A 24,542-nucleotide genomic window follows, 5' to 3' on the forward strand; every position below is an offset into this window, starting at 1 on the left:
ATTCACAAAGCCTATTCTGACCCTTGGTAAGAAGCCTGTGCCTAGATGAGATAGGCATACCCCCTCATTCCACACTGTCCCTGCTACAGCCAGACACAGGGCAGGCTCTGTTCCCTGAGGTCTCTGAGTACTACGGTGGGGCTTGTCCATGAAACAGAGCCCAGAATCTGCTTCTGGGACTCAGGAGGCCCATGTCTAAGATGTGCCAGGACAGGACCAAAAGTTCCAGGAGGCTGTGGGGTGCACTGTCTCAGGGCTGTGGGCTTAGGTGAGCCCAAGGGCCAGGTCAGCCTGAGGAGGCGGCCGTGGCCCCTGACAGTGCCACCTGCTTCACCTGGATGACATCCTGCTCCAGCTCCTGGCCAGCTTGCCGAAGGTCGTCACACCTCTGTCTTAGCTCATCACCCGCCTGCCTCAGCCGCTGGTTGGTGGCCACAAAGGTCTGGCTCTGCTCGTACAGCTGCTCCTGCTGGGCCTCAGGGTTCTCAGCCCTCCAAGAGGGGTCTGAGGAGTCTGGGGACAGAACACAGCCCTCTGGTTAGGGAAGAGGCAGAGAGAAAGCTCAATTTACCTCCCCAGCAAAGTATGTGACCAGAAAGTATGGGTCACAGAAGAGGCACTTCATGGGATTGGGCACTGACCCCACAATGGAACCACTGAGCAGGCTGGCACTCATTCCTGTTCTCACAGTCTAACATGCAACCTCCTACTCCCAGAAAAACTATCCTGTGCCCCTGGAACCTTGAAAAATCCAATACTCATAGTCAGGAGACCACAAAAGCAGGAGGGTGTGGAAATATGTCTCTAGGTGACCCCACTTCCTAATAACAGTGTGCCCAGCCAAAGGAGGTAGAATGGGGAGGGGTAGGGGAGCAGAACAGAAAAAGCACAGTTTTAGGGTCACCCAGAGACATATCCAGGTCCTCTCTGCTCTACTTTGGCCTATGTGAATGGGAACAACATGGCCTGCCCTGCTCAGCAACTGTCTGCTATCACACCCCTGCAGGCCAAATGCCTGGCACAGGCCCTGGAAACTCTGATATTTATTTATCACTTTTTTCCCACCTGCTTTACAGCGCACATGGAGACTAAATGCAGTCCTAGATAAGAACACAGGAGGCACCTCTCCTTTGAGCAGCCCCAGCTCGGCCGGTGCCTCAGTTTCCCCATCCTCTAAATGCTGGCGGACCTGCCCATGATTCTTAAGCTGAAGCTCAAGAAACCTCGGATGACCCAGTCTGGGGATATATACAACTTATGTTCCTGAGGCTGCCCATCCAACAGAACATCACTGGTGATGGAAAAGTCTTCCATCTGAGCTGTGTAATACAGCAGCAGCCACAGGTGTCTCTTGAGCACTTCAAATGTGGTTATATGAAGCAAATAACTAAATTTTTTACTCTTAATTTTAAAGAATGTTTCCCATGGCATTTCTCACTTCATATTTCCCTCAAGACTCCTGTTTACTATCTCTGATCCCTATGGCCTGAGGACAGGACTTTCACCTCTTTTGTTCACTTTTTGCCCAGTGCTTGGAATAGAACCTGGCCCGTAGTCAGTTCTTAATGAAGGTTTGTTTAATGAATAAACAAATCTCACCCTGGCTGGTGTGGCTCAGTGGATTGAGCACTGGCCTGAGAACCAAAAGACTGTAGGTTTGATTCCCAGTCAGGGCACATGCCTGGGTTTCGGGCCAAGTCCCAGTTGAGGGGGTGGGAGGGTGGGGGCATGCGAGAAGAAACCAATCGATGTATCTCTCACACATCAGCGTTTCTCACCTTCTCTTTCTCCCTCCCTTCTCCTCTCTCTAAAAAACAAATAAAATAAATTCTTTTTAAAAAATGAGTAAGCAAACCACATCCACCAGAACACAAAATTCACCCAACAACTGTAGGCCAAAGCCGTCAGTCACTGACCTGCTACCATCTGCACAAGGGACTAACGTTTTCCACAAAAGGCCAGACAATGCAGTTTTGGTTTTGCAGAGCTAGCCAGTCAGTCTGTCCCAACTACTCAGCTCTACCATTATGTCCTGAAAGCAGCCAGATCCACATCAGCAACCAACACAAACCTTAATTTCATACCACTTCCACTTGTCACGAAATAGTCTCCTACCCCAAGAATTAGAAAGCATAAAATGCAGTTTTAGCTTCTTGGCCTTACAAGAACAGGCGTTGGGCAGAATCTGGCTGTAGACCCCGGTCCTAGACGTCCCTCTGAAGCCGCATCCCACTTTATTGTGAGAAGGGGCTCAGAGAGGGTAAAGATCGCGCCACCTCTGCTCCAAATCCACGGTTTCTACCGAACTGCTACTACGGGCTGCAGCTGGGATGTGCTTCGCCCCCGACTCCCCCATCCCGCGTTAACTCGCTGCTGGGGTCTTGGAGCGGCCTCAGCCCCTGCTGGTCCTCGGCTCCCCCTACCTTCTTGGGCCAGGGCGGTGAAGACCGGGTCCTCGACGGCAGCCCTACGTACATCCTCCAGAATCTGCTCTACCGTGGGGGGTGCCGGGCGAGTGGGCAGCACCACGCGCTTCTTGGCCTTCGAGCCCATCATCCCTGGAGGCGAGAGAACGGAGGCGCGTCACGGAGGAGTCCATCTCTCGGCCTTTGCAAACTCTACACACCCGCCCTTCCTTGCCCCTCCGGACTCGCCTCGCCCCTTCAGCGTCTGGGGCCGGGGGTGGTCCACCTCTGCCTCAGTTTCCCTGCTGAAGCCACCTCGTCTCACCTGGGCGCCTGCCCAGAGCTGCTGGAGCCAGAGAGGTTACTTCCGCTTCCGGTAGGAGCGCGGTCCCTCCCTCCAGGCCCTGACGAGAACTTCCGGCCTCTTCCTCCTCCGGTCCACCAGTCGTCGCGAAGTCATGCTTCCTCTTAAAGAGGCCGCGCCCGCGGGGGACCGGGTGTGACTCTAAAGGAGCTGTGGCTGAACCGGAAGCAGGGAAGACGCGACCTCAATCTCTCCCGCGCGCCCAGCCTGGAAATTCAAGAGGTGGGCGAGAGGTCCAGTCCCAGCTTCCCTTCTTGCATACCAAAGCATCCGAGGCCCAGTTTTCTGCAAAAGTAGGACACAATCCCCAACCCACGTGGTTGTCGTGGTAACAAAGTTCCTGTTCACTCAAGGTGGCCTGGCGCAGAGTGAGCGCTCAGTGAATGCTAGCTGCGCGAATTACCAGCAAGGTGACCAGGGACGCAGGACACATGCCAGCGTCTCGCCAGCTGGATCTGGGTCAAAATCGCTCCTCTCACTTCTAAAACTCCCTCTCCATCCTGTGGCTGGTGCTGGATGGTCAGTCGTGGCTAGAATGCGAAGACAGGCTCAGAGCAGAGGGCGATTTAAAAAAACGTTATTTATTGATTTTTAAAAAGAGACAATGATTTGTCGTTCCACGTATTTATGTGTTCATTGATTGATTCTTGTGTGTGCCCTGACGAGGGATTGAACACGCAACTTTGGTTTATGGGGACAATGCTCTAACCGAGCTACTCCACCAGGACTATTGGTGTATGTGTGTGTGTGTGCATTTTTGTGTGCTTAACAGCTTTGCTGAATGTAAATTACATACCATGAAGTCCACCCGTTTAAAGTGTAAAATTCTGTGCTTTGGGAACATGCACATGTATATGCTTACAGTTGTGCAACCATCGCCACAGTCTGATTCTAGAACATTTGCCTCACCCCCCAAAAAAGCCTATTAGGCCCTGGCTGCTGTGGTTCAGTGGATTGAGCGTCAGCCTGGGAGCCAAGTGTCGCTGGTTCAATTCCCACTCAGGGCACATGACTAGGTAGCACATCAGGTCCCCAGTTGGGGGTGCAAGTGAGAGGCAACCACACAGTGGTGTTTCTTTCTTTCTCTTTCTCCTTTCCTTCTCTAAAAATAAAATAATTAATTTTTTAAAAAAAAGCCTATTAGCTGTCACTCCCCCCCGCCGCCCACTAATCCACTTCTTGTCTCTGTGGATTTGCCTGTTCTGGACATTTCACATAAATGGAACCAGCCACTATGTGGCCTTGGGTGTCTGACTTCTGTCACTGAGCATCATGATTTCAAAGTCCAATTTTGTAGTGAGTGTCAGTGCTTCACTTCTTTTTCATGGCTGAGTAATATTCCAGTGTGGAGGGACTACGTATTTATCTGTTCATCATGGACACTTGAGTTGCTTTCATATTTTGGCCATTGTGAACCCTGCTTTGTAAACACACTTGTACAGGTTTTTTTATGGATTTCTGCTTTCAGTTTTCCTGGCTACATAACTGCAAGTGGAATTTCTGGGTCACTTGGTAACTGTATTTAGTTGCCTGCCCAACTGTTTCCCAAGGGCTTGCCCCAAGCTGGTGCATTTTGGGTGCTTACTGTGTGTCAGGTGGGAAAACTGCCTCTTGTGATCCTCACAAGCATTTGGTGAAACATGTGCTATTGGTACTTGGCACAGGGGAGGTCACAGAGTCTCTGAGATGGAGGCCAGGTGTGCCTGAACACAGTCTCGCACTGCCAGGGCCAGGCTTACCCACAGACCTAAATCCAGAGCTAGGGGCTAAGTGGGGGGAGACTCTGGGTTCCTGGGACACACTGTGAGGGTAACTGGGGAGGATGATGGAAGGAGATGAGATTCTCTTCTCCCTTGCTGGATACCTGCTTCCTGTGGGTCCAACCGGGCCCCCATGTCTCCTTCTCCAAACAGATCTAGGCCAGTGTCCACAATGGTATCTGGTTCTGAGTGCTGAGGCCTAAGCCTCTCTGTCCAACTGCAAAGCCCTCAACACATCCTTCCTCCCTTCAAGGCTTGAAGTTGGCCAACCTGAGCCCAGTGGCAGGGCAAATTCCCAGGTTCCCAGGGCCATAAACGGGAGTGGTTTTTGAGGCCTGTGGGCTCCTACAATATGCGAGTCCAGTCCCTCCAAGCCTGAGTGAAGTCCCATAGTTAAGGGCACAGGCCAGCCTTTACTTCCTCCTGAAGATCCCCTCCCCACTCTGAAAATTGAGACAAACTTGTCTCTACTCCATTGGTGTGTGTGAGGACAGAGGGGGGACATTTAATAGCTCATTCTGTACCCCCTTTCCCACCCCCACACCTCAAGATCCTCTTTCTGTTCCAGAGAGGTGGGAACCCATTTTACAAATGGGGAAGTCAAGGCTATGGGGGGATGAGAGCATAATTCCCTCAGATTCCCCACGACCTTCAGAGAACGGAGTATAATTATTGGAAGCTCAAAGACACTCTTCTGCTATTTGTCAGTGTCAATGGGATGGAAGGAGGAATGTGAGCCAGGTCCTAGAAGCTCAGCTCTCAAAGCATGCGTGCATTGCTGGGAATCCCCACCCATCCCCACTCTACCCCCCACATCAGGGATCTCTGGGCCCCAAACTGATACCCTTTCCTTTGTGGGTTGCTGGGTCCTCTGGGGTGGGGCACTTGCAGACTTGACACCTCCTATTCAACATTTATTTGCAAACTCTGAGGTCAGACATAATGCCCAAGACTCTGGATAGTGTCACTGGTTCTCCCTCCACCTCCCCCCAGATTCTGGGTCTGAGAAGGGATGGTCAAGATTGTGATCTGACCTCTGTCCCATCCCACCCCACCCCCATCCCAAAATCCCAACTGTATAACTAGACATCTCTCTCTCTCTCTCTCTCTCTCTCTCTCTCTCTCTCTCTCTCTCTCTCTCTCTCTCTCTCTCTCTCTCTCTCTCTTTCACCTGGACCTGCCAATTCTGGGTTGCAGAATTCCACACAAGCCACCCAAGGCCTGTGGGTCTGATGGCCATCCAGGGCCATCCAGAGGCAGGTTTTCACCCCAGCCACTGATCTGGAATGAGAGAGCGGGGCAGCAGTGCCCACCAAAGGTCTAAGCCAAGGTGTACATTGGCTCTCCTTGCCGGATGTCTCTGGCATCCAGCCAGAAGTTGGGACTGGGGGTAACAGGGGTGGCCTCCAGTGCTGGGGGTGAGGGAGCTCACATAGGGAAGTGGACAGTCTGTGGAGAAAACACTGCAGAGGAGGGGGCTCCCAAAGGCTCTGGCCAGCAGTGCTAGCACCATGGCCTGGGTCAGGCTGTGGCCTCCATAGCAAGGGTAGGTAGTCCAGTGGGCTGGGGATGGCCTTTGTCAGGGGTGGGCCCTGAGCAGGAGCACCCATGCTCATCCAGTATATATGGCAGGCAGCAGGTGGTTCAGCTGAGCAGGAAGCTGCTGTGGCAGGTGTAGCAGAAGTGACAACTGGACCACACATGCAGGGTGGGTGTGGCCAGGCACCCAGACCCAGCAGTCACTGCCTTCTGGGTGTGACTGAAATACTGCGAAAGGAAGTGGGAGAGGCAGAGGTGGCCCAGGATGGAGGTGGGGCTGTGGCATTCTGCAAGAGGGACATGGACACAGAGGTGAGGCCAAAGCCTGCAGCCCTGACCCACCCACCTGCCCTGGGCTGCACACACACACTGCCAGAAAGTGGGCCATGACACACTGGGCACTCACCCTGGCACAGCCCCTCTGTGTCCCACTTCACACACACACTGCTGGTCACCTGGGAGCCTGTGGGCCGCACTGTCATGTCCTCAGCTGTCCCATAGAGCAGCAGCATGTAGCGGTACAGTGTCCCTAGGCAGGGGTCATGGTGAGCACAGAGATGAGGAGGAGAGGTTATTGGTGGCCTGATCCTGCCAATTTGGGCCATACTTCCCAGCCATCTCCACCCCATCCTGGAGCCCCAGACTCAGATGGTGCTCCAGCCCCCCAAAGCCATTGCAGGCTGGTAACTGAACAGCTATTTCTTCTGGTTACTGGACACTTAATATCCAAGGAGACCAGTGGGAGCCCTTCTGCCATGGGGTAACCAAGACCAACCAGAGAGCCCCCAGCCTCTCACCCGTGTTGAAATAGTAGCCCTTGTTTTCCAGGCTCAGGGTCCACAGGCCCTGTGGGTCCTCATCCCAGAAGTGGGTGGACATAAAAATCCAGTTGTTGTAGCCTTGGCCACTGGTGTCAAGGGGTCTGGGACAGAAAGGTGTGGGTGGGGCAAAAGAGGGGCTTTGGAACCACAGTCATGAAGGTGTGACTGACACAGCAAGTGTCTGGCTGCAATGCCAAATGCTGGCTGTAGAATTGGCTCCCATGGGACTGACCCCTCCCTGAGCAGGCCATGCCAGACCCCACACTGGACTAGGCCCTCCCTGTGTGGAACCATAGGGCCAGGTCCCTGCCCCTGTACCTGATGGCGACAAGTGTGGAGCGGGTGCCCATGGGGCTGGTGAGTGAGATCTCCAGGTCCCCCCGGCGGCTGTAGGACAGTGACAGCTGCACCTGCACATGCTCCAGTGAGCGGATGTAGTTGGCGTGACTAGCACAGGCCAACACTTTCTTCCTTATGTGCATCAGCGACAGGATTGGGCTGGGGGTGTCATGGGGGTGGGAGGGTCAGGGTCCCTCCTGCCAGCCTGCTGAGGGGATAGGCAGCCAGCTGGCAGGGTCTGGGTTCAGATTATCGAGCCCCTCTCTGACTCTATTGAGGCTTCAGGGCCTGCCTTCCATGTGTCCTCCCCTTGGGTGTTAATGACAGTCATGGGGGGAGGAATGGGGAGGAAGTAGGTGTGCACAGTGGCTGGGACCGAAGAGGGTGCTCACGTGGGGGTGTGCAAGACCCGAATGGTGCATTTCTTCTGGGGTTGTGTGGGCAGCCATTTTCGAGCCAAGTCCACCAGCAGTCCAGCATCCAGCAGCCCGTAGCCATAGTGGTGGCTCACTGCATTGAGGGGGGCTGTTACATGCGCTATGGGCATGGTGTCCCCACCTCCACCCAGCCCTGTCGCACCTTGGCGCCCCACACCATTGGTCCTCCAATCCTCAGCCTGGAGATGTGCCTGCCTGGATGCACGAACCACCAAGTGCTGCATGTCCCTCCATGTCAAGGATGGGCTGGGGGCAGGTAAGAGTGTAAGCTGGGGTCACAACTGTGGGACCATGGTGGTAGGTAGGGTTGACGCATGGTGGTAGGTAGGGTCCCCCCTGTCACCTACTTGGCCTCCAGAGCCAGAGCGATTATGCCTGCAGCCAATGGGGCAGAGGCTGAAGTGCCCGTGTGCTTGTCAGTGCACTTGTGGTGCAGGTCTGTGGTGACCTGGGGGAAGAGATCAGGACTCTGGGGACCTGGTCTACATGAAAACACAGCCCTGCTCTGGCTGGTGTGGCTCAGTGGATTGAGTGTCGGCCCACGAAACAAAGGGTTGCCAGTTCGATTCCCAGTCAGGGCACATGCCTGGATTGTGGACCAGGTCCCCAGTTGGAGGCATGTGAGAGGCAACCACACATTGATGATTCTCTCCCTCTCTTTCTCCCTCCCTTTCCCTCTCTCTAAAAATAAATAAATAAGATCTTAAAAAACAAACAAACAAAAAAACAACAACAGAAAACAAAAAACACAGCCCTTGTTCACACAGAACCAGGGACTCAAGAAGGCATCACAGAACATTATATCAGAGGAAGGGCTTGAATGCGGCCCAGGTCCACACCCTGGAAACACAGGCAGGGGGTGGGTGTAAAGGGGCAACAGTGGGGCAGGGCCTGGGACCCATGTCTGTGTTCCAGTACTGCAAGAGCAATCCCTGGGAGGAAGGAAGATGGGGAACAAGAGGAAAAATAAGGGGACAGGAAAGAAGGTGAGGGATCAGGAGGGAACGTGTGGGACAAAAGAGAAAGTGGGGACACAAGGGAAGGTTGGGGTATAGGAGGGAAGGTAGGGGAACATGAGGGAAATTAGGGGGACGAGAGTGAAGGTGGGGGGAACAGGAAGGAAGGTGGGGAACTGGAGGGAAGGCAGGGGGTAGGGAGGAAGGCAGGGAAGCAGGAGGGAAGTTGGGGGGACTGGAAGGAAGGCAGGGGGTAGGAGAGAAAGTGGGGTAGAACTGGAGGGAAGTTGGAGGGACAGAAGGGAAGGTGGGAGAAGACAAGAGGGAAGGTGGGGAAACCAGGGTTGTCCAAGGAGGCGAGCATGGTGGCAGGGTCCACTCACAATTTGGAGGTCAGTAACAATGCCACTGCTGTAGGTGGTGGTGAGGGTGGAGGCACACGCCTCACTGTACCAGGGCACATGACCCTGCTGGGTGGTGCTGCCAACAGAGAGTGTGTGGATGCTGTTGGTGTAGCCATCGCAGTTGCAGTTGTCATAGTGTAGGCCACCATTGCCAGATGCCCAGATGAAGAGCGTGCCTAGCCCACCTCGGCCCTGCAGATGGAGATGGAACAAAGGACAGGGGATGTGGGCGTCAGCCCTTCATGCGGGTATAGGCCCTCCAAAGCCCTAGGTCCTTGCTCACCTTGGTCACACCATGCCTGAAAGCCTCTCGGGTGAGGATGCCGGGACCTTCCACGGTTCGGCCATCATCTTCGGGGCCCCAGCTGGCACTGTAGATGTGGATGTGCTGCGGCTGCAGGCTCAGTGACTGGGCCTCGATGACATCAGTGATGGTGCCATCCAGCATGCGCACGCCTGCACAGGCAGCTGTCAGTCCTCTGTAGACAGCCCTGCTGGTGCTCCTGCCTGTCCAGGCCAGCTCCAGATGCCTTGGCCAGCTCCTCTCTCTGTTCTCAGGGAGTGGGGGCATCTGGAAGTCCCTACCCTGAACCTAGGGCCCCTGAATTACTGAGTGACGAGGGCATGGACACCAAAAAGCTTCCTCCCCTGGAGGGTATAGGCACCAAGAAGCTTCCTCCCCGACTTGATTTCCTAACTCTCCCTGCACCATCAGCCACCCAGTGCCACTTGGTCCAGCCTCTGTCCCTGCAGGATAGAGTACCTCCTATTCGGGCATTGTAGGCGACGCCTGTACCACAGAACCTGTTGTTAGCTATGGCTGCCACTTCCCCAGCACAGCGGGTCCCGTGCCTGGTGCCAGAGCAGAGAGTGGTACCCATCACAGCTCACCTGGCCCCCCACAGGACACAAGGGCCATCCCCAGGCCCCATGGGACACATGGCTCACCGGTTCTCATCACTGGGTATGTAGCGTGGCTGGGGGTCTGGGTCATAGTCATTGAAGTCGTAGCTGGCCATAGGGTCCTGGGGGTAGGGTGGGGATATGAGGAGGTAGGAGTTGGCAATGGGACTGGGGAGGGGCAGCCCCTGTCCCAGCCCACTGCAGGCTCACATAGTTGGCCCAGAGGTCTGGGTGGTCCTTCTCAATGCCATCATCCAGGACAGAGACCACGATACCCTGGCCCGATAGCCCCTGACTCCAGACTTGCAGAATGTTTAGGTCTGGCTGCACTTTGTTGTTCTGTGTCAGGTGGGCTAGAGTTAGTGGGGCTCTGGCATGGCCCAGCCCAGCCACATGGCCTAGCTTGCTCACCATATACCACTGCTTGGAGAACCAGGGGTCAGTGGGCACCACCAAGGAGCGCTTTACCCGCCACTGCAGAGTCTGCTGCTCAAACCACTGCACCTGGAGGGGAACATGCGCCAAGAGAGGGGGCTGGACCAATAGGGCTAGCCCACCCTCCCCTCAGCTATCCTGCTCTCACACCCATATTCACTTTAGAGGGTCCTGTCCTATGGACTAAGAAGACCTGCTCATCTGGGCCCTTCCCCCCAATTCCTGGTCAAAGGGCCCAAGCCTGTGTCTAGGGCAGCAGTTCTCAACCTGTGAGTCACGACCTCTTTGTGGGTCGAACGACCCTTTCACAGGGGTCACCTAAGACCATCAGAAAACACATATATAATTTCATATTGTTTTTGTGATTAATCACTATGCTTTAATTATGTTCAATTTGTAACAATGAAAATACATCCTGCATATCAGATATTTACATTACGATTCATAACAGTAGCAAAATTACAGTTATGAAGTAGCAACAAAAATAATTTTATGGTTGGGGGTCACCACAACATGAGGAACTGTATTAAAGGGTCACGGCATTAGGAAGGTTGAGAACCACTGGTCTAGGGCCTTCCTAGTCCACTTTTCAGGGTCCACCAAGGGGTGACTGTCCATAAGGCTGTGGTTGGAGTGAAATGTGTGTCTGGGTTGTCCACTGCTTGTCCTGGGGCCCTTGTAGCATGGGACAGGGCCTAGGACCCTGTGTTTTCTGGGGCTGCTCTCCAGGGTCTCCACATGCCTGGGGCTCTGCCTTCAGAGGGGACCAAGGCACTTGGAGCACCTGTTCCCAGGGTCCACAGACAATTGGCCACTGCCTGGCATGGCTGGGGGTCCTGGAATCCCAACTCTGCCCCTTCTCAAGTTCCTATTCTAGATTCTTCTGCCCGAGTCCTGCCCATCTCCCACCTGCAGTGGCCACTTCTCTCTACCACTCCTTGGTCCTTTAGCTGCCCTCCCCCACCCACTCTCCAACCCACTCTCAGCACATAGCAGCAGCACTCTCTGTTGAAACGTTCCCATGGCTCACCACCGCCCTCTCCAGGACCCACAAGGCCCTGTCTGTCCGATCCTCACTAGCCTCCCTCTGCTACTACCACAGTGGCTGCCTCACCCAGGACCTTTGCACATGTTGTTCTGCCTGCCTGGGCTGCTATCCCTCAGACCTTTGCTCTTTCTTCCTTGTTGATCTCCTACCTCTCTACCTGCCCCCAAGCCTCATGTTCACTTCCCCCATCTCAACAATCAGGATCATTGTCTCCCCATTTGCTCTGCTCCAGCCTTGGGAGTTGGCCCTGACTTCTCTTCCTTTGTCCCATGTATCTGATCCATTGGCAAGCCCTGGGTTCTCTCTTGCAAACCACATCTCCAACTAGCCAGTTCTCTTTTGCCAATATACCACGAGAGTTTTAAACAGTCAGGCTTCTTGCCTCCTTACCAATCAGCCCCCTAGGTGAGTTCATACCCCTTTATAACTTCCAAGGGCTTGCCAGACTCAGCCTCAAAACCTCAGCTTGGCATCTAAGGCCTTTAACCTGTTATTTCTCTGAGTGTCTGGAGATAGTGCTTGGTCCCAATTCAGCCACGGTCTCATTGGGTGACTTCAAGGCAGGATCCCTTCTCTTTGCAACGGTTCCCTGTACAAAATGGGCCAATTCCCCTCCCTCTATCCCATGAACTAGAATGTTAACTATACCTCTTTATGGGGTACCTGGGAACCTTAATCTTTCAGGATGCAGTAGTAGAGGGAAGGTGGGGTTTGACAAGAAATGCTGATAGTGTGCTAGGCCCTAAAGTGTGCACCGTGCACACGTGTGATCCGTTGTTCTCCATAGATCTTCCCCATCTTGGTCCCAACTGTATAGAGTGGAGAACCAGGTGGAAACCAAGACTCAGAGAGAGCAGGTGAGTTGCCAAAGGTCGCAGCCATTCATAACAATCACAAGAATAATAGGAGAAAAAGAATAACGGGGTGGCTAAGACCCCGAGGAGGCAGCCTCAAGGCCAGGCTCACCTTAGGGTCTTTTTTGAGGCGCAGGCGGTGGCCCCAGTGCGGGGTCAGGGACTGCTGGACCACGCCCCGGTGCCTCAGGTGGAAGTACTGCCCGTCAGGGAAGATCTGTGAATGTGGGGGTGCAGCTGCATCGCTGGGACACGACTCCCCTGATGGAGTCCGGTAGGACAGGGGCCAGCCCCCTTGCTTGCATCCTCCCACAACCTGGTACCCAGATGTGGGCTTCAGGTGCCCTCTGGGGGTCCTAGAATCTGAAGTTGGTCGAGGCAGGGATTGGTTGGGGGTTCTTGATATCTAGGGGACCTGAGAGAGCACCTCCAGTCTGTCAGGAGTCTAGGGTCTTGGGGTGTCCAGTTCCCGTCCCCTCCCGTCCATTAGGGTCCCACCCACCTGCCCCAAGTTGACGAAGCCGAATTTGCGCGCCAGGTGCTCGGCCTCCCGGTAGCCCTGGGACACCCTCACCGCCCAGCTGCTGACATAGATGAGAGCCCGGGCCGAGGCTAATCCCATAGACAGGGAGAAAACGAGGGTCAGGCACAGGGGCAAGGTCAGCCGCAGCCAAAGAGCAGTCTGGGTGGGCGGCATAGTGGAGGGGCGGGGCCTCCAGAAGCCCCTCCCCCAGGCCAAACCGCCTGGTCGACCCAAGCTCCCGCCCCGTTCCTGGTGCCATAGCAACCCCTGAAAAGTCTCAGCTCCCAGGGACCCTTGCGGCTCCCTCTAAGGGGCACAAAGATCCGACAGAAATGAGAGGGTGGACACACGCAGACCCAAACCCTCTGGAATCTCAGTCTCCACACTTGAAAAATTACCCAATTCTTTTGACTCAGAGGAGCGGGTTCACTGTTATTATGATTGAGTCCGTCCCTTTTTAGCCTCGCCCCTTCCCACACACCCCTTCTTCTAGAATCAGCCCTGCCTCCTCTCCCGTCCAACCAGAATTGTTCTTTAGAGTTCCACCTCCTCAGTTTAGTTCCGCGCCAAACCCACCGTTCGGATTCCGTCCCGCCCCTTTATAGTATGCCCCGCCCCCTCTGTTCTTGCCAATGAATTCCTTCCCTTTTATCCAATCATCTCTCGCCGTTCTCCGGCCCTCCCACCAGCTCCGCCTACCCCAGCACTCTTCTATCCTCCCCAGCTCCTCTGACACAACCACTCAGCCAATAATCCCCGGCCATGACCTCACCCCTCCAATCAGCTACGTCCCACTACTGCTTGGCCAATCGGCGCACTCGGTCACCAAGCCTCGCCCCCTTTCTTCAAAGTCGCCGCTGCCGCGGCCGCGGCCGGCCAGAGGGCAATGCGGCGGGGGAGACGGGGCAGGCCCCACCTCCTTTGCCCGCCCTGCCCTCCCATTGGCCGGTGCAAGGGGCAAGAGGCGGAGACCAGCCAGGGGGCAGAGACCAGCAGGCGAGCTGAGCAGTGTGGCTCGCTCCGGCGGAAGGCAGCACGTCCGCGGCGGGACAGGTGTGCGGTGCTGAAGTCGAGGTCGGGGTGCCGGCCCTCGGCCCGCCGATGCCATGGACGGACTGCGCCAGCGCTTCGAGCGCCTTCTGGAACAGAGGAACTTGGCCACCGAAGCACTAGGGGCGATCGAAGACAAGACCGGTGTCGACAAGCGGTACTTGGCCGCGGGTGAGCCGTACGGGGGCGCTCGGGGCCGTCGCCCCATTTCACCGGCCGGCACACTGAAGCCTGGGGCACCTGAGCCTCGGCCCTGCCCCCCTCTAGCCTGCCCCGTCTGCAGGGTCTGGGCTGTATGGAGGGTCGAGTCCCACTGTCCAGCGGGGAGATCGAGATCCTGGCTGGGGGGCGGTAGTGGACTGCGACCTTGGGTGAGCCCGCAGCCCCTATCTCTGTCCCCGCCGTGCCATCTCCGGCGAGGACCAATCCCTCTCTCAGCCCCTGTAGCACCCCCACTCTAGCCCTCGGGTCTAGAGGCTTTCCTCTGCCCCCTCCCTTAGGGCGCTGGGTGCCTGCCAGGCCGAAGTCCGGTTCTTCCAGTTGCCCTGCCGACCCCAGAGGTGGGGGAGAGAAGGAAGAGACAGTCAGTTCCCTGAGTGTCTCTTCACCCCCTTCCCAGATGACCCACAGCCTGAAAGCAAGTGTAGAGGTCTTGTTTTTCTCAGAGGGGATGCTCCCTTCCCGGAAGGAGGATCACTCCCACCTCCTCTCCCATTATTTCCCTCCTAGTACCACCCCCTTGGCCTGCCTTCTCAGACCTATCAATGGCTTTGGCCCACTGTGCACGAAGAGTTAGCTGAGTTGGAGGTGGGTTGTTTGGGAGCCCAGGGAGAAGGGGTTGTGGCCACTCCTGACTGTAACTTCCATTCTAGTATCTCTTCTTTCCTTCTCAATGACCTGGGGTGGCTCCAGCCACTTCCAGAAACTGTTTAGTAAGCTATTAAATGCCTTCCTTCCCACTTTTGCAGTGTTCCAGGCCCACCCACTCTGCCACTCTTCTAGGAAGACCCCCTGGAATGAATCACAAGGACCCTGGTGGGTGGGCGGGCTCTGGGTGAGGACAGTGCTGGGTGTTTGAGCACCTTCTATGTGCAGATGCTGGGAGTGCACTTTCCTCCCATTTTCCCACCAGCTGGGAGATCCCCATGCTAGGCAGCCCAAGGAGGGTCCAAAATCTACTTCCAGATTCCCAGTGCCCAGCTCATGTCTGTTCAGCCAGGGACCTGCCCCTGTGAACAAGCCATTGACCTGCCCGGCTTTCCACATTCTTGGTACCAGTGGTTTCAGAATTTAGGTCATAGAGAAATGGGGAGGGGCGCATTGGGAGGGGCCTGATAGAGAGGCTGGCAGTTACAGGGAGGAAACTAAAGCCCAGAGAGGCAAAGGCTGTGTGGGAGGATGCCCCTGCCACCTGGGCCCATCTGTTGTTAATCTCAGGCCATGCCCCCACAACCCATGACCAAGGTCATCCTGGTATTGCTGAGGCTGCAGGAATAGGGATTGAAGGGAGGCTTGCCCCGGGAGAGCCACTGCTCCCTGACTAGCAATTTCCGGGGAAGAGGTGACATTCCCCCCTCCCCTCATCCAGATGTGGGAACCCTTGGGCTCCACCTGCCCCAGATGGCCAAATCTCCAGCCCCAGGTAATGAGGAAACCCAGAGGAGTCAGCTGGGGAGCCCCTTCTCCACTTTTGACCCTAGACTGTGGCATAAAAACTAACGCAGTGGAGGTAAGGGTGTGGATGACTCTGGCCTTTGGTCCAGAGTGGTTCCTATCTCCCTCTGCTGATTATAGCCCCAGAGAGGCTATAATGTGACAGTTACCATAATTGTTTTCAGAGTGGCTAATACTCCTGGTTCCCCACACCCCCACACTATTCTCCTCTGAGCCTCATTGCTGGGAGTGTTTTCCTGACCAGAAAAGGCCCTCAAGCAATGTGTGGAAAGGAGGAGTACTCTCTGCTGAGTGTATTTAGCTAATGCCACAACAACCCTACGAGGCAGGGCCACTACCACCCTATTGACAAATGAGGAAACTGAATCTCCAAGCAGAGAGAGACTTGTTCAGTGTCGCGTGGTGAGTGAATGGAAGAGCAAAGGGCTCCCCAAGGTCTGAGAGACTATATTGCCCTTTGCTGCCTCCCAGTAAGACAAGGGGACAGTGTCTGGGAACATCTGTGGTGTCATGATGGGGCGCTCCTGGCATTGAGTGGGTGGGGACCAGGGAGACTGCTCAACACCCCATAGTGCCCAGGGCAGGTCCCTGAAGAGAATGGTTTGGCCTGGATGTCAGCTGAGACTGAGAAACCCCACATTAGAATGATGCCTTTGCACACTAGCAATCACATCTTAACAACAGAATGGCCTCAGTTTTAGGTTTTTCTCCTGTTATATTCAAATGCTGGCCTCATGTGCCCAGCCCTCCTACAGGGCCCAGAGTGAGGTGGTTATAATTGCAGATGATTACTTATTCATTCAACAAATGTTTATTAAGCAGCTACTCTGTACCCACCAGGGCTGAGGATCCTGCCTGCCTTTGAGAAGCTCACAATACTGTAGGGGAGACAGACATGTTAACTAATTACAGACACGAGATTCAGGGTTCAGGGCTACAGTGGGAGTCGCCAGATGCTGTGGGGCAACTAACATCCTGTAGGGGTCACTGAGGCTTGTGACAATTCCATGTGGTGCATCTGCCATGCCAAGAAGAAGCTGGAGGGCCTGTGGGCTGGGCATGGAGTGAGCCAGACCCCTACCCACGCCCCTCTTTTCTGCAGGAGCCACCACTCTGCTAAGCCTGTATCTTCTGTTCGGTCACGGGGCATCTCTACTCTGCAATCTCATCGGCTTTGTGTACCCCGCATATGCTTCGTGAGTGCCTGTGGGCTCTCCATGTGGGGGGCGTTTAGGGTCTCTGGGCTGCCTCTGACCCTGCCACACCTCCCCCCAGAATCAAAGCTATCGAGAGTCCAAGCAAGGAGGACGACACTGTGTGGCTCACCTACTGGGTAGTGTACAGCCTATTCGGGCTTGCCGAGTTCTTCAGCGATCTACTCCTGTCCTGGTTCCCTTTCTACTACGCGGGCAAGGTGGGCGTCTCTGGAACACATGCAGGATGGGGGCTCCTGGGAATAGGCAGGCAACCAGAGACTGGGGGGTCAGAGGAGCCTGCCCTGCTGCCTCCTGGGGTGTTTGATGGGGATGGGCCAGGTCCATCCCAAGGGGTATCTGATGGGGGTAGTCAGACCCATCCTAAGGGGTGTCTGATGGGGCTGGCCTAGGTCCACACAACCCAGGGAGAGGTCTAATCCCTCCTCATGGAGCACAGATCAGGGGAGCTGAACATAACTGCCGCCCATGCCCACAGTGCGCCTTCCTGTTGTTCTGCATGATTCCCGGGCCATGGAATGGGGCTCACATGTTGTATCGTCGCATCATACGTCCGCTATTTCTAAAACATCACGAGGCCGTGGACAGCATTGTGAGAGACCTCAGCGGGCGAGCCCTGGACGTGGCAGCAGGAATAACCCAGGATGGTGTGCACTTGTAGCGTATGGGGGTATCCATCTGTCCTCAGTCTGTCTCTCCATCTTTCAGCTTACCTGCCCCCACTCGCCTTTGCTCCTGCCTTTCCTCCTCCTGACTCTGACTGGCCTCCATCTGGCATTTTGGCAGTTGGCATCAGGCATTCTGCCTTCCCCTCTCACTGTCCCCCCTCTCTCTCCTATGCTCTCGGGAACCAGTCTTGCAGACCCTGGCCCACAGCCAGGCTCTCATAACTCCAGCAGCAGTGGTGGAAGCCCCCCCACTGCCCTCAGGGCCAACCATAGGTAACCTCTGTCCCTAGGAAGTCAGGCCTATATGTGTGTGCACATGTGTGTATGTGTGCATTTATGTGACTGTGCATGTGCACATATGAATGGGTTTGTGTGTGCATTGTTAGAGTTCACTTGTGTGTGGGTGCATGCATGAGTACCTTCATGTGTGTGAGTGCATGTAGATGACTGTCCCTGCCAAGGATGGCCGCTGACCCCACCCTGTCTCCCAGCAGCCTCCATCCCACTCTCCAGCAGCTGAGCACAGCCCCAGGGCCTGAGAGCTCGGCCAGATCTACCTCACCCCATGGCCCTCACTGCAGCCAAAGTAAGCGTGACCCAGCTCCAGGAGGACAAATGAAGTCCCCGCCCAGCCCCTGCGCAGACCTGCCGGACAGCCAGCTAAAAGACACATTGTATTCCAAGTCCTTCACAGATCCCTCAACTAACTCCCCAGCACAGACCCCCACTGTTCCTTCAGCCCCAAGCAAGCAAACCCCTGAAATCTCATGTACCACCTTGGGCCAATCCCAGCTTCAGTCCCGGGCCACAGGTCCTGCCAGTGGCTCCAAGCTGCCTGGCAAGTCCCAGGCCCAGCCTTGGTCAAGAGTCAATTCCTCCAGTCAGCCCCAGGTCCCTGGCCAGCAGCATCCCCAGCCATCCATCACTTCCTTGGGCCCCTCCCAGGCAGCCCACCAATCCTCAGGCTCCACACAGCGGCCCAGCACCTCCTCCAGTCAGGGCCCGTCCACTGTGCTGTCCCCCACTGGTACTGCCATCTCCATGAAGCCCCCCAACAAGATCCCCAGTGGACCAGAGGAACTGGCCCCTAAAGCCGCCAAGTCCAGCAAACATCATCAGAAAAGTTCCCCAAAGCAGGCCCCAGTGAGCATATCGGTGCCTGAGCTGCCTGTCTCCTGCCAATCTGAGTCCCCTCTGGAGTCCACCTCAGAGTCCACCACAGAAGTCACCTGCAATTGGCCCCACCACCACCCCTGGCTCCGATACCAGCAGCACTGCTGGCGGCTAAAATACCTGGCCTGCTAGGAGAGGGCTCAATAAAGCACATCTGGCCGAGCCTCCTCTCACCATCTGTCCTGGAGGGGAGGGGACCAGGGGGTCTTTGTGGGAAACATCCCATCTAATCAGGAGATGAGACAGTAAAGCCCCACTTTACAAATGAGGACAACAAGCCCAGAATAGAGGTCTTGCCAAGTGACCAAGATGAATCAGAGATGAGAATTGGAAGTCCCAAGTTTTGTTTTGTTTTTCTGGAAGGGGATCCCAGAAAGCTCCAGTAGGGAGCAGGTAGGGGAAGGAGTCAAAGGAGTGAGTAGGACCAAGCCTGGAACAACTGTGGGCACCTGGAGCTTGGGGAACCTGTGTCCAGTGGACATCTGAGAGACTGCCCAGGTGCTGAGGGAGCCAGGAACTATCCACCATCTGTTGATCACAGATGTGGATCAACAGGAGGAATGGCCATTCTTTCCATCCAACATCCCTCTGCAGGCAGCAAAGAGGCCTAGGGGCTGGCAGTCAATGCCAGAGTGGCATTGTGGAAATTGGGAAAGAAGTTGGGTGGACACTGATGGGGCCTCCCACAACCTACAGATAGGTTTCCTTTGTGAAGCCACCATGACCCTGATCATAAAATCAAGCAGAGATGGAACGTGAGAAAGGTGATAAGCCTGATGCATAAATACAGATGCAAGAAAAAAAAATCCAAAGAGTAGCAAATCCAATCCAATAATATGTAAAGTATAGAACACCCCCTGTGCAAGTATAGGTCCCTGGAGGCAGATTCTGAGCTGGAAGCTGTGGGGTTTGGTGAGGTGGGAAAAGGAGCTGAATCAAGAAGCAGTCTCAGTTCGGGCAGGGGTGCCTGGAGCCTGAACTGCACCTGCAAAGAGCTCTACCTTTAGCCTGGGGGTGGGCTTTGTACCCCGAGCCATCGACAGTCACAGCTGGGGAGAACCTGGGGCCCACAGTGTCCATTGGTCCACCCCTCTCACCACTCAGCTCCTGCCACCCAAGCTCTGCTTCTCCATACTAGTGGGGCACAACTGATACAAAACCAAGAGGAGGTTTAGCAGAATGAACCACAAAGCCTCACCCTGCAGGTACTCCCAAAGCTGTAACTCAGTGATTCTCAACTGGGAGCAATTTTGTCTGAGAAGTGCTGGGCAATGATTTTGGAGACACTTTCAGTTTCTGCCTAAACACAGCAGCCAGGTCTCACAATCCTTTGACATGTCATGCCCCTCACTCCTTACCAGGCCCTGCTTATCCCCAGCTGCTGGTGGTTCTAAGGCAATTTTCCAAAAGAAGGAGGCAGCCCTGTGTGGTCACCAGCACCACTGTCCCATGTCCTCAACTTTGAGAACTTTTTAACAAGGGAGATGGAAGTGCTGAGTGTTACTGCTGAGCAGTGGCTTTAAATCCATTCCATCACTCAACAGATAAAAAGTGCTTACTGTATGCCAGGTCTTGATCCAGGAGCCAAGCTTACAGTATTGACCCAGAGAGATTAAAAATTCCCACTCCTGGGAGTTTGGGGAGGCAACAGTTGGCATAATAAATATATAGCATGTTAGAGGGAGGTGAATGACATGGGGGAAAATGCAGCTAGAGGTAAGGGGGCCAGGGCTGTAATGTCAGGGTCAGAGAAAGGCCTGTTCTAAGAGGTGACATTTGAGTAGAGACATGAAGAAAGTGAGGGCATGAATCTTGTGAGAATCAGGGCAGGGGGGTCCAGGCAGAGAGAGGAGCCTGTACAAAGGCCCCGAGGCAGGCCTGTGCCTGGCAAGACAGAGGAAGAACAGGGAGACTGTGCAACGAGCTGAGTGAGCAAGGGAGAGAGAGGAGGTGAGTCTGGGGGTGGACCATGCAGGTACCTGCAAGGCTTTTCCTCAGGGGTGTAAAGTTTGTCAAGAGCAAGGAACAGAAATATCAAAGGTAATCATTAATGACCCCCCGCCCCCACTTGCTAAGAAGACTACATGGGTGTTGGGGACAGGGATCTCAGAATCTATTTATCACTGGCCCAGCTGTTTGAAGAATGTGGTGTGGCTTTGGTCTGGGGAGGAGATGGTTGTGCTTGGCTCACTCTGCACCCGGCATCCCCTACACCCCACTGTCCCAGGGGACAGTGAAATAGGCTCTCAAAGGTGTTGCTGCCCCAGCCCTGGTCAGCTCACCAAAGAGCACAAGTGTGGAAGACACATACCTGCCTCTCCAGGTGGAAATATTGACCTTTAGCCGCTCAGACTTGTTTAATTTGAACATACAGAAAAGTGTAACCAGTGACTCAGAGATAGCAAGGCAACAGGGCCAGTTGCTCCCAGTCACTCTCCAACCCCAATAGTATCTTTCGTCCTTTCCTGTCTGACTTAGAGCTGTGTCTGTCAGACCCGCCATCACTGTGAGAATTGTCAGTAACTTGCTCTTTTTCGTTGGTGGACAGCATTTCATTCTGTGGATAGGCCAAGTTTACTTGCTCCGTTCAACTGTTGATGGGCATTGAGTAGTTTCCCGTTTTGGGATATTGTGACTAAAGCTGCTAGGAATATTCTAGAACTGGCCTTTGGTGAGTACAGCTTTCATTTCTCTGGGGCTTATACCTGTCAGAGACTGGAAAGTGTAGGGTGACCTTAACAAATTACCACATATGTGAGCGGGCACTTAAAACAACAAAGATTTAGCCCTGAGGAGGGGACAAAAAAAAAAAAAAAAAAAAAAGATTTAGCCCTGGCTGGTGTGCCTCAGTGGATTGAGTGCTGGCCTGCAAACCAAAGTGTCGCCAGTTGGATTCCCTGTCAGGGCACATGCCTGGGTTGCAGGCTGGGTCCTCGGTTGGGAGTGCATGAGAAGCAACCACACGTTGATGCTTCTCTCCCTCTCTTTCTCCCTCCCTTTCCCTCTCTCTAAAAGTAAACAAATAAAATCTTTAAAAAAAAACAAAGATTTAGATTCTCATGTTCTGAAGAAGAGTCAGCGTTACAGGGTTGCACTACCTCCTGAGATCCCAGCAGAGGGTCCTTCCTGCCTGTTCCAGCTTCTGGGGGCTCTAGCCTCCCTTGGCTTGTGGCCTCACCACTCCAGTCTCTGCCTCCATTGTTACATGGCCATCTTCTCTGTCTCTACTCTGCATGCCTTTTTGAGGACATTTGTTATTGGATTTAGTACCCACCCAGATAATCCAGAATGGTCTCATCTTGAGACCCTTAGTTACATTTTTCCAAATAAGGTCTCATTCACACATTCTGGGGATTGGGCTATGGACATATCAGTTTGATTTATTACCGCGATTTGCATCTATCTAGAGCAGACATGACCAAACTGTTTTCCAAAGTGGTTCTGCCAACCTCATCTGCAGACCCATATCTAACCCTATAGGCTGTTACAACCCAGAGCTTTCTACAGACCTTTGAGAGGACATGTGTCCCCCTGTGGGCCAGCTGGCTGGCACAGGGTCAATGAGAGGGCAGATGACAGGGTGGTGCCCTCTGCAGAGAATTAGAAAAGAAAGTCATGTCTGATCGCTAGAGCTGGTGTTTGGAAATATTGTTGAAAACAATATTTTTTTGTGGGGCTAATGAAATGATTACAAATTTTTTACTGTTTTTTTTCTTTTTATTTTGATTACAATTTTTTATTACTATGGATACAAGTTTCAAATCTGCACATTTTAATTCTTTATCTTTTTTAAAAAAGATTTTTTAAATTTATTTTTAGAGAGAGGGGGGAAGGAGAAAGAGAGGAAGAGAAACATCAATGTGTGGTCGCCTCTCACACACCCTCAACCAGGGACCTGGCCCGCAACCCAGGCATGTGCCCTGACTGGGAATTGAACCTGTGATCCTTTGGTTCACAGGCTGGCACTCAATCCACTGAGCCACAGCAGCCAGGCATAATTCTTTATCTTTTAATAAACATCGCCATTTACGGGAAGTCAGTTTGGAGAATGCTCAGTTCTGGACGAGCAAGGACATGTGGCATGCTTGCTTCCTTCAAGAGGAAGTCACTGCCTGTACACATGGTGGTCACTTTCTCAATGTGTGCATCTCCAACCCAGATGGGCGCTGCGTACCCCTGAGGGAACAGAGTAACTAAAAGGACCAGGGGACTGTAAAGAGGAAAGAGTCACTTTCTGTCATTCTATGTAATCCCCTGAAATTGTTACTAGTGTTTAAATGTAAAACAGCAAAACAGTGTAATAGTTTTGCTTGGCAAGTGCAAATGGTAGTTCTGCCCTGAACCACAACGTTACTGGATTGAGCATCTTTAGAATGGTTAACTTGTTTTAAAGCTGAAGAGCAAACCAAAACAATGTGATGTGTACTGGGAGTGTTACAAGATCATTACCGGAAACAATAAATGTTGCCCAGGACTGTGAAGGTACAGGGGAAGTCACTGCTCAGGTGGCTACAGGCCATCCTGCCTGCTGAAGGGGCCTCTGTGCTGCACCTCACCAGAGCAAGCACCTTACGTCAGTGGGTCCAATAATTCGGAAGTAGGAGCACTGGGGCTGAGAGGGCCCCAGACCCTTTTTCCCAGACATATCCCCATGCTGCAGGGAGGCAGAGGGGAAAACCTCAGGTTAATGGCAGAAGGAATGGACCAGTAGGTGGGTACTGGTGTAAGGAGGCCGGTGCGTGGGGAGAGATGTTCCTGAGGAAGGAAAGCCCAGATGAGAGAAGTGGCTGCCAGGGAGGAGGTACGGAGGTATATACGCATAGGGCCCATGGGGCTGCAGGTAACCAGGCGCCTTGACCACTTTTTCCCCGTCCACCAGGGGTCACCCAGGCCCCACACGTCTCTCCAGAACTGCACCCCACTTTGCTCATGGGAGTTGGGGTTCCTAGGATTCTCCAGTTTCAGCACTTGTTGCAGATGACAGCCAGGCCTGGGAAGCCCAGGCACTGCTGGGCCCCTGGAATACTGTAGGCACTCAGTAAAGACCCATTAGAGGAATGTATGAACTGAGGGGCTAGAGAAGGAAATCAGAAGAGTGTGACTCCCATGGTCAGAGAGCTAAAAGGATACTCACAGATAAGAAAACTGAGGCTCAGGGAGGGGAGGGGACTGACCTAAGGTCACCCACAAGATCAGGGGCTGAGCCCATCCACTTCTGAGACCCACACATGGTGTGCCCCTTCCCACTGCCAGCATCTGCGCTTCAGGGAAAAGCACGACCACAATGGTATAGAAGAGCAGATTGTCCCAGATGACAGTATGAGCCACCCTATTCAGAGTGGGGAGGCAGAAGGCAGCCCGCCAGGGGAGAGTTTGCTGGGTGACCCCACAGACACCCCTTAATTCTCACACCACTGAGATCTGTCCTCTTGCTCCAGAAAAATGAGGAGAATCTACCCAGGACAACACATGAGGAGGGGATAGGCTGAGGGCAGGGGCTCTGAATACCTCCTCTGCTGGGGAGGGGCCCCCAGGATGGCCTGAGATAAATGTGTGGCCCCCAAGCAGACATGGAGAAGGGGCTTAGGACCTATAAAAGCCACATTTACCCTCCACTTGTCCCCCATCTTCATATATTCCCCCCTCATCTCCCACAAAGGGTTGGACATGCTGAAGGGACGTGGGGGATGGACCAGCAGGAGGGAATGAAGTTTGTGAGATCACATGTGTGCATGCTGTGAAAGCACAGTTGTGGATCTACCAGCATATTTCCAAATCTCTGTGGCCAAGTGTGTATAAGTGGGATGCCCTTGTTTTAAAAAAATGCTTGTAAAAATTAAATAGAAATATAACAGTGTTGAACAGCAGTGTAGACTAGAGGGAACCCAGCCAGAATGGCTGAGGCTGTCAAGATTACCTCTTAATAGTCATGGGGATATAAAGCATAGGAATATAGTCAAAAATATTGTGATAAC

At 53.9% G+C, this 24,542-nt stretch overlaps 3 protein-coding genes across 6 annotated transcripts; 1 reads left to right on the top strand and 2 right to left on the bottom strand.

Annotated features, from left to right (window-relative positions):
• Positions 1–260: 260 nt before the first annotated feature.
• On the bottom strand, positions 261–2,820 carry CUNH19orf25 (chromosome unknown C19orf25 homolog). 2 transcript variants are annotated; one of them, XM_090289178.1, is made up of 3 exons: positions 2,731–2,820; positions 2,424–2,558; positions 261–513 (listed from the first exon to the last, which is right to left on the bottom strand). In XM_090289178.1, exons 2-3 carry the CDS (start codon positions 2,554–2,556, stop codon positions 287–289), a joined length of 360 nt encoding a protein of 119 aa, XP_090145304.1. In that variant the 5' UTR covers positions 2,557–2,558; positions 2,731–2,820; the 3' UTR covers positions 261–286. The 2 variants fall into 2 exon arrangements, with proteins under 2 accessions (XP_090145304.1, XP_090145303.1); XM_090289177.1 differs by having other exon boundaries at positions 2,655–2,819.
• Positions 2,821–5,562: 2,742 nt separating this feature from the next.
• On the bottom strand, positions 5,563–12,962 carry PCSK4 (proprotein convertase subtilisin/kexin type 4). The gene is made up of 15 exons (XM_090288549.1): positions 12,768–12,962; positions 12,378–12,482; positions 10,340–10,432; positions 10,139–10,267; positions 9,974–10,050; positions 9,789–9,877; positions 9,309–9,481; positions 9,005–9,217; positions 8,013–8,113; positions 7,808–7,911; positions 7,621–7,738; positions 7,208–7,387; positions 6,866–6,990; positions 6,475–6,597; positions 5,563–6,355 (listed from the first exon to the last, which is right to left on the bottom strand). The coding sequence occupies exons 1-15, from the start codon at positions 12,960–12,962 to the stop codon at positions 6,174–6,176; spliced, it is 2,007 nt and encodes a 668-aa protein (XP_090144675.1). The 3' UTR covers positions 5,563–6,173.
• A 799-nt stretch (positions 12,963–13,761) lies between these two features.
• REEP6 (receptor accessory protein 6) lies at positions 13,762–18,729 on the top strand. Of its 3 annotated transcripts, XM_090289181.1 has the most exons (6): positions 13,762–14,009; positions 16,615–16,708; positions 16,788–16,926; positions 17,205–17,373; positions 17,581–17,667; positions 17,889–18,729. In XM_090289181.1, the coding sequence occupies exons 1-6, from the start codon at positions 13,895–13,897 to the stop codon at positions 17,912–17,914; spliced, it is 630 nt and encodes a 209-aa protein (XP_090145307.1). In that variant the 5' UTR covers positions 13,762–13,894; the 3' UTR covers positions 17,915–18,729. The 3 variants fall into 3 exon arrangements, with proteins under 3 accessions (XP_090145307.1, XP_090145305.1, XP_090145306.1); XM_090289179.1 differs by lacking the exon at positions 17,581–17,667 and having other exon boundaries at positions 13,764–14,009; positions 17,886–18,729; XM_090289180.1 differs by lacking the exon at positions 17,581–17,667 and having other exon boundaries at positions 13,765–14,009.
• The last annotated feature ends 5,813 nt before the right edge of the window (positions 18,730–24,542 follow it).

Source organism: Furipterus horrens, unplaced genomic scaffold, assembly GCF_987537825.1.
Source record: "Furipterus horrens unplaced genomic scaffold, mFurHor1.1.pri manual_scaffold_10, whole genome shotgun sequence".
NCBI classification, from domain to species: domain Eukaryota; kingdom Metazoa; phylum Chordata; class Mammalia; order Chiroptera; family Furipteridae; genus Furipterus; species Furipterus horrens.

What these genes read in the sequence shown, in the direction of transcription:
- PCSK4 (XM_090288549.1), bottom strand. Translation starts at nt 12,962, where the DNA reads ATGCCGCCCACCCAGACTGCTCTTTGGCTGCGGCTGACCTTGCCCCTG. An exon ending in GCCTCAAAAAAGACCCTAAG is followed by an intron (nt 10,433 to 12,377) that starts GTGAGCCTGGCC and finishes GTTCCCCTCCAG; the next exon opens with GTGCAGTGGTTTGAGCAGCA. An exon ending in TTGTTACTGACCTCCAAATT is followed by an intron (nt 8,114 to 9,004) that starts GTGAGTGGACCC and finishes CTCTTCCCCCAG; the next exon opens with GTCACCACAGACCTGCACCA.
- CUNH19orf25 (XM_090289178.1), bottom strand. Translation starts at nt 2,556, where the DNA reads ATGATGGGCTCGAAGGCCAAGAAGCGCGTGGTGCTGCCCACTCGCCCG. An exon ending in CACCGCCCTGGCCCAAGAAG is followed by an intron (nt 514 to 2,423) that starts GTAGGGGGAGCC and finishes TTCTGTCCCCAG; the next exon opens with ACTCCTCAGACCCCTCTTGG.
- REEP6 (XM_090289181.1), top strand. Translation starts at nt 13,895, where the DNA reads ATGGACGGACTGCGCCAGCGCTTCGAGCGCCTTCTGGAACAGAGGAAC. An exon ending in GTGTACCCCGCATATGCTTC is followed by an intron (nt 16,709 to 16,787) that starts GTGAGTGCCTGT and finishes ACCTCCCCCCAG; the next exon opens with AATCAAAGCTATCGAGAGTC. An exon ending in GCCCTCAGGGCCAACCATAG is followed by an intron (nt 17,668 to 17,888) that starts GTAACCTCTGTC and finishes GTCTCCCAGCAG; the next exon opens with CCTCCATCCCACTCTCCAGC.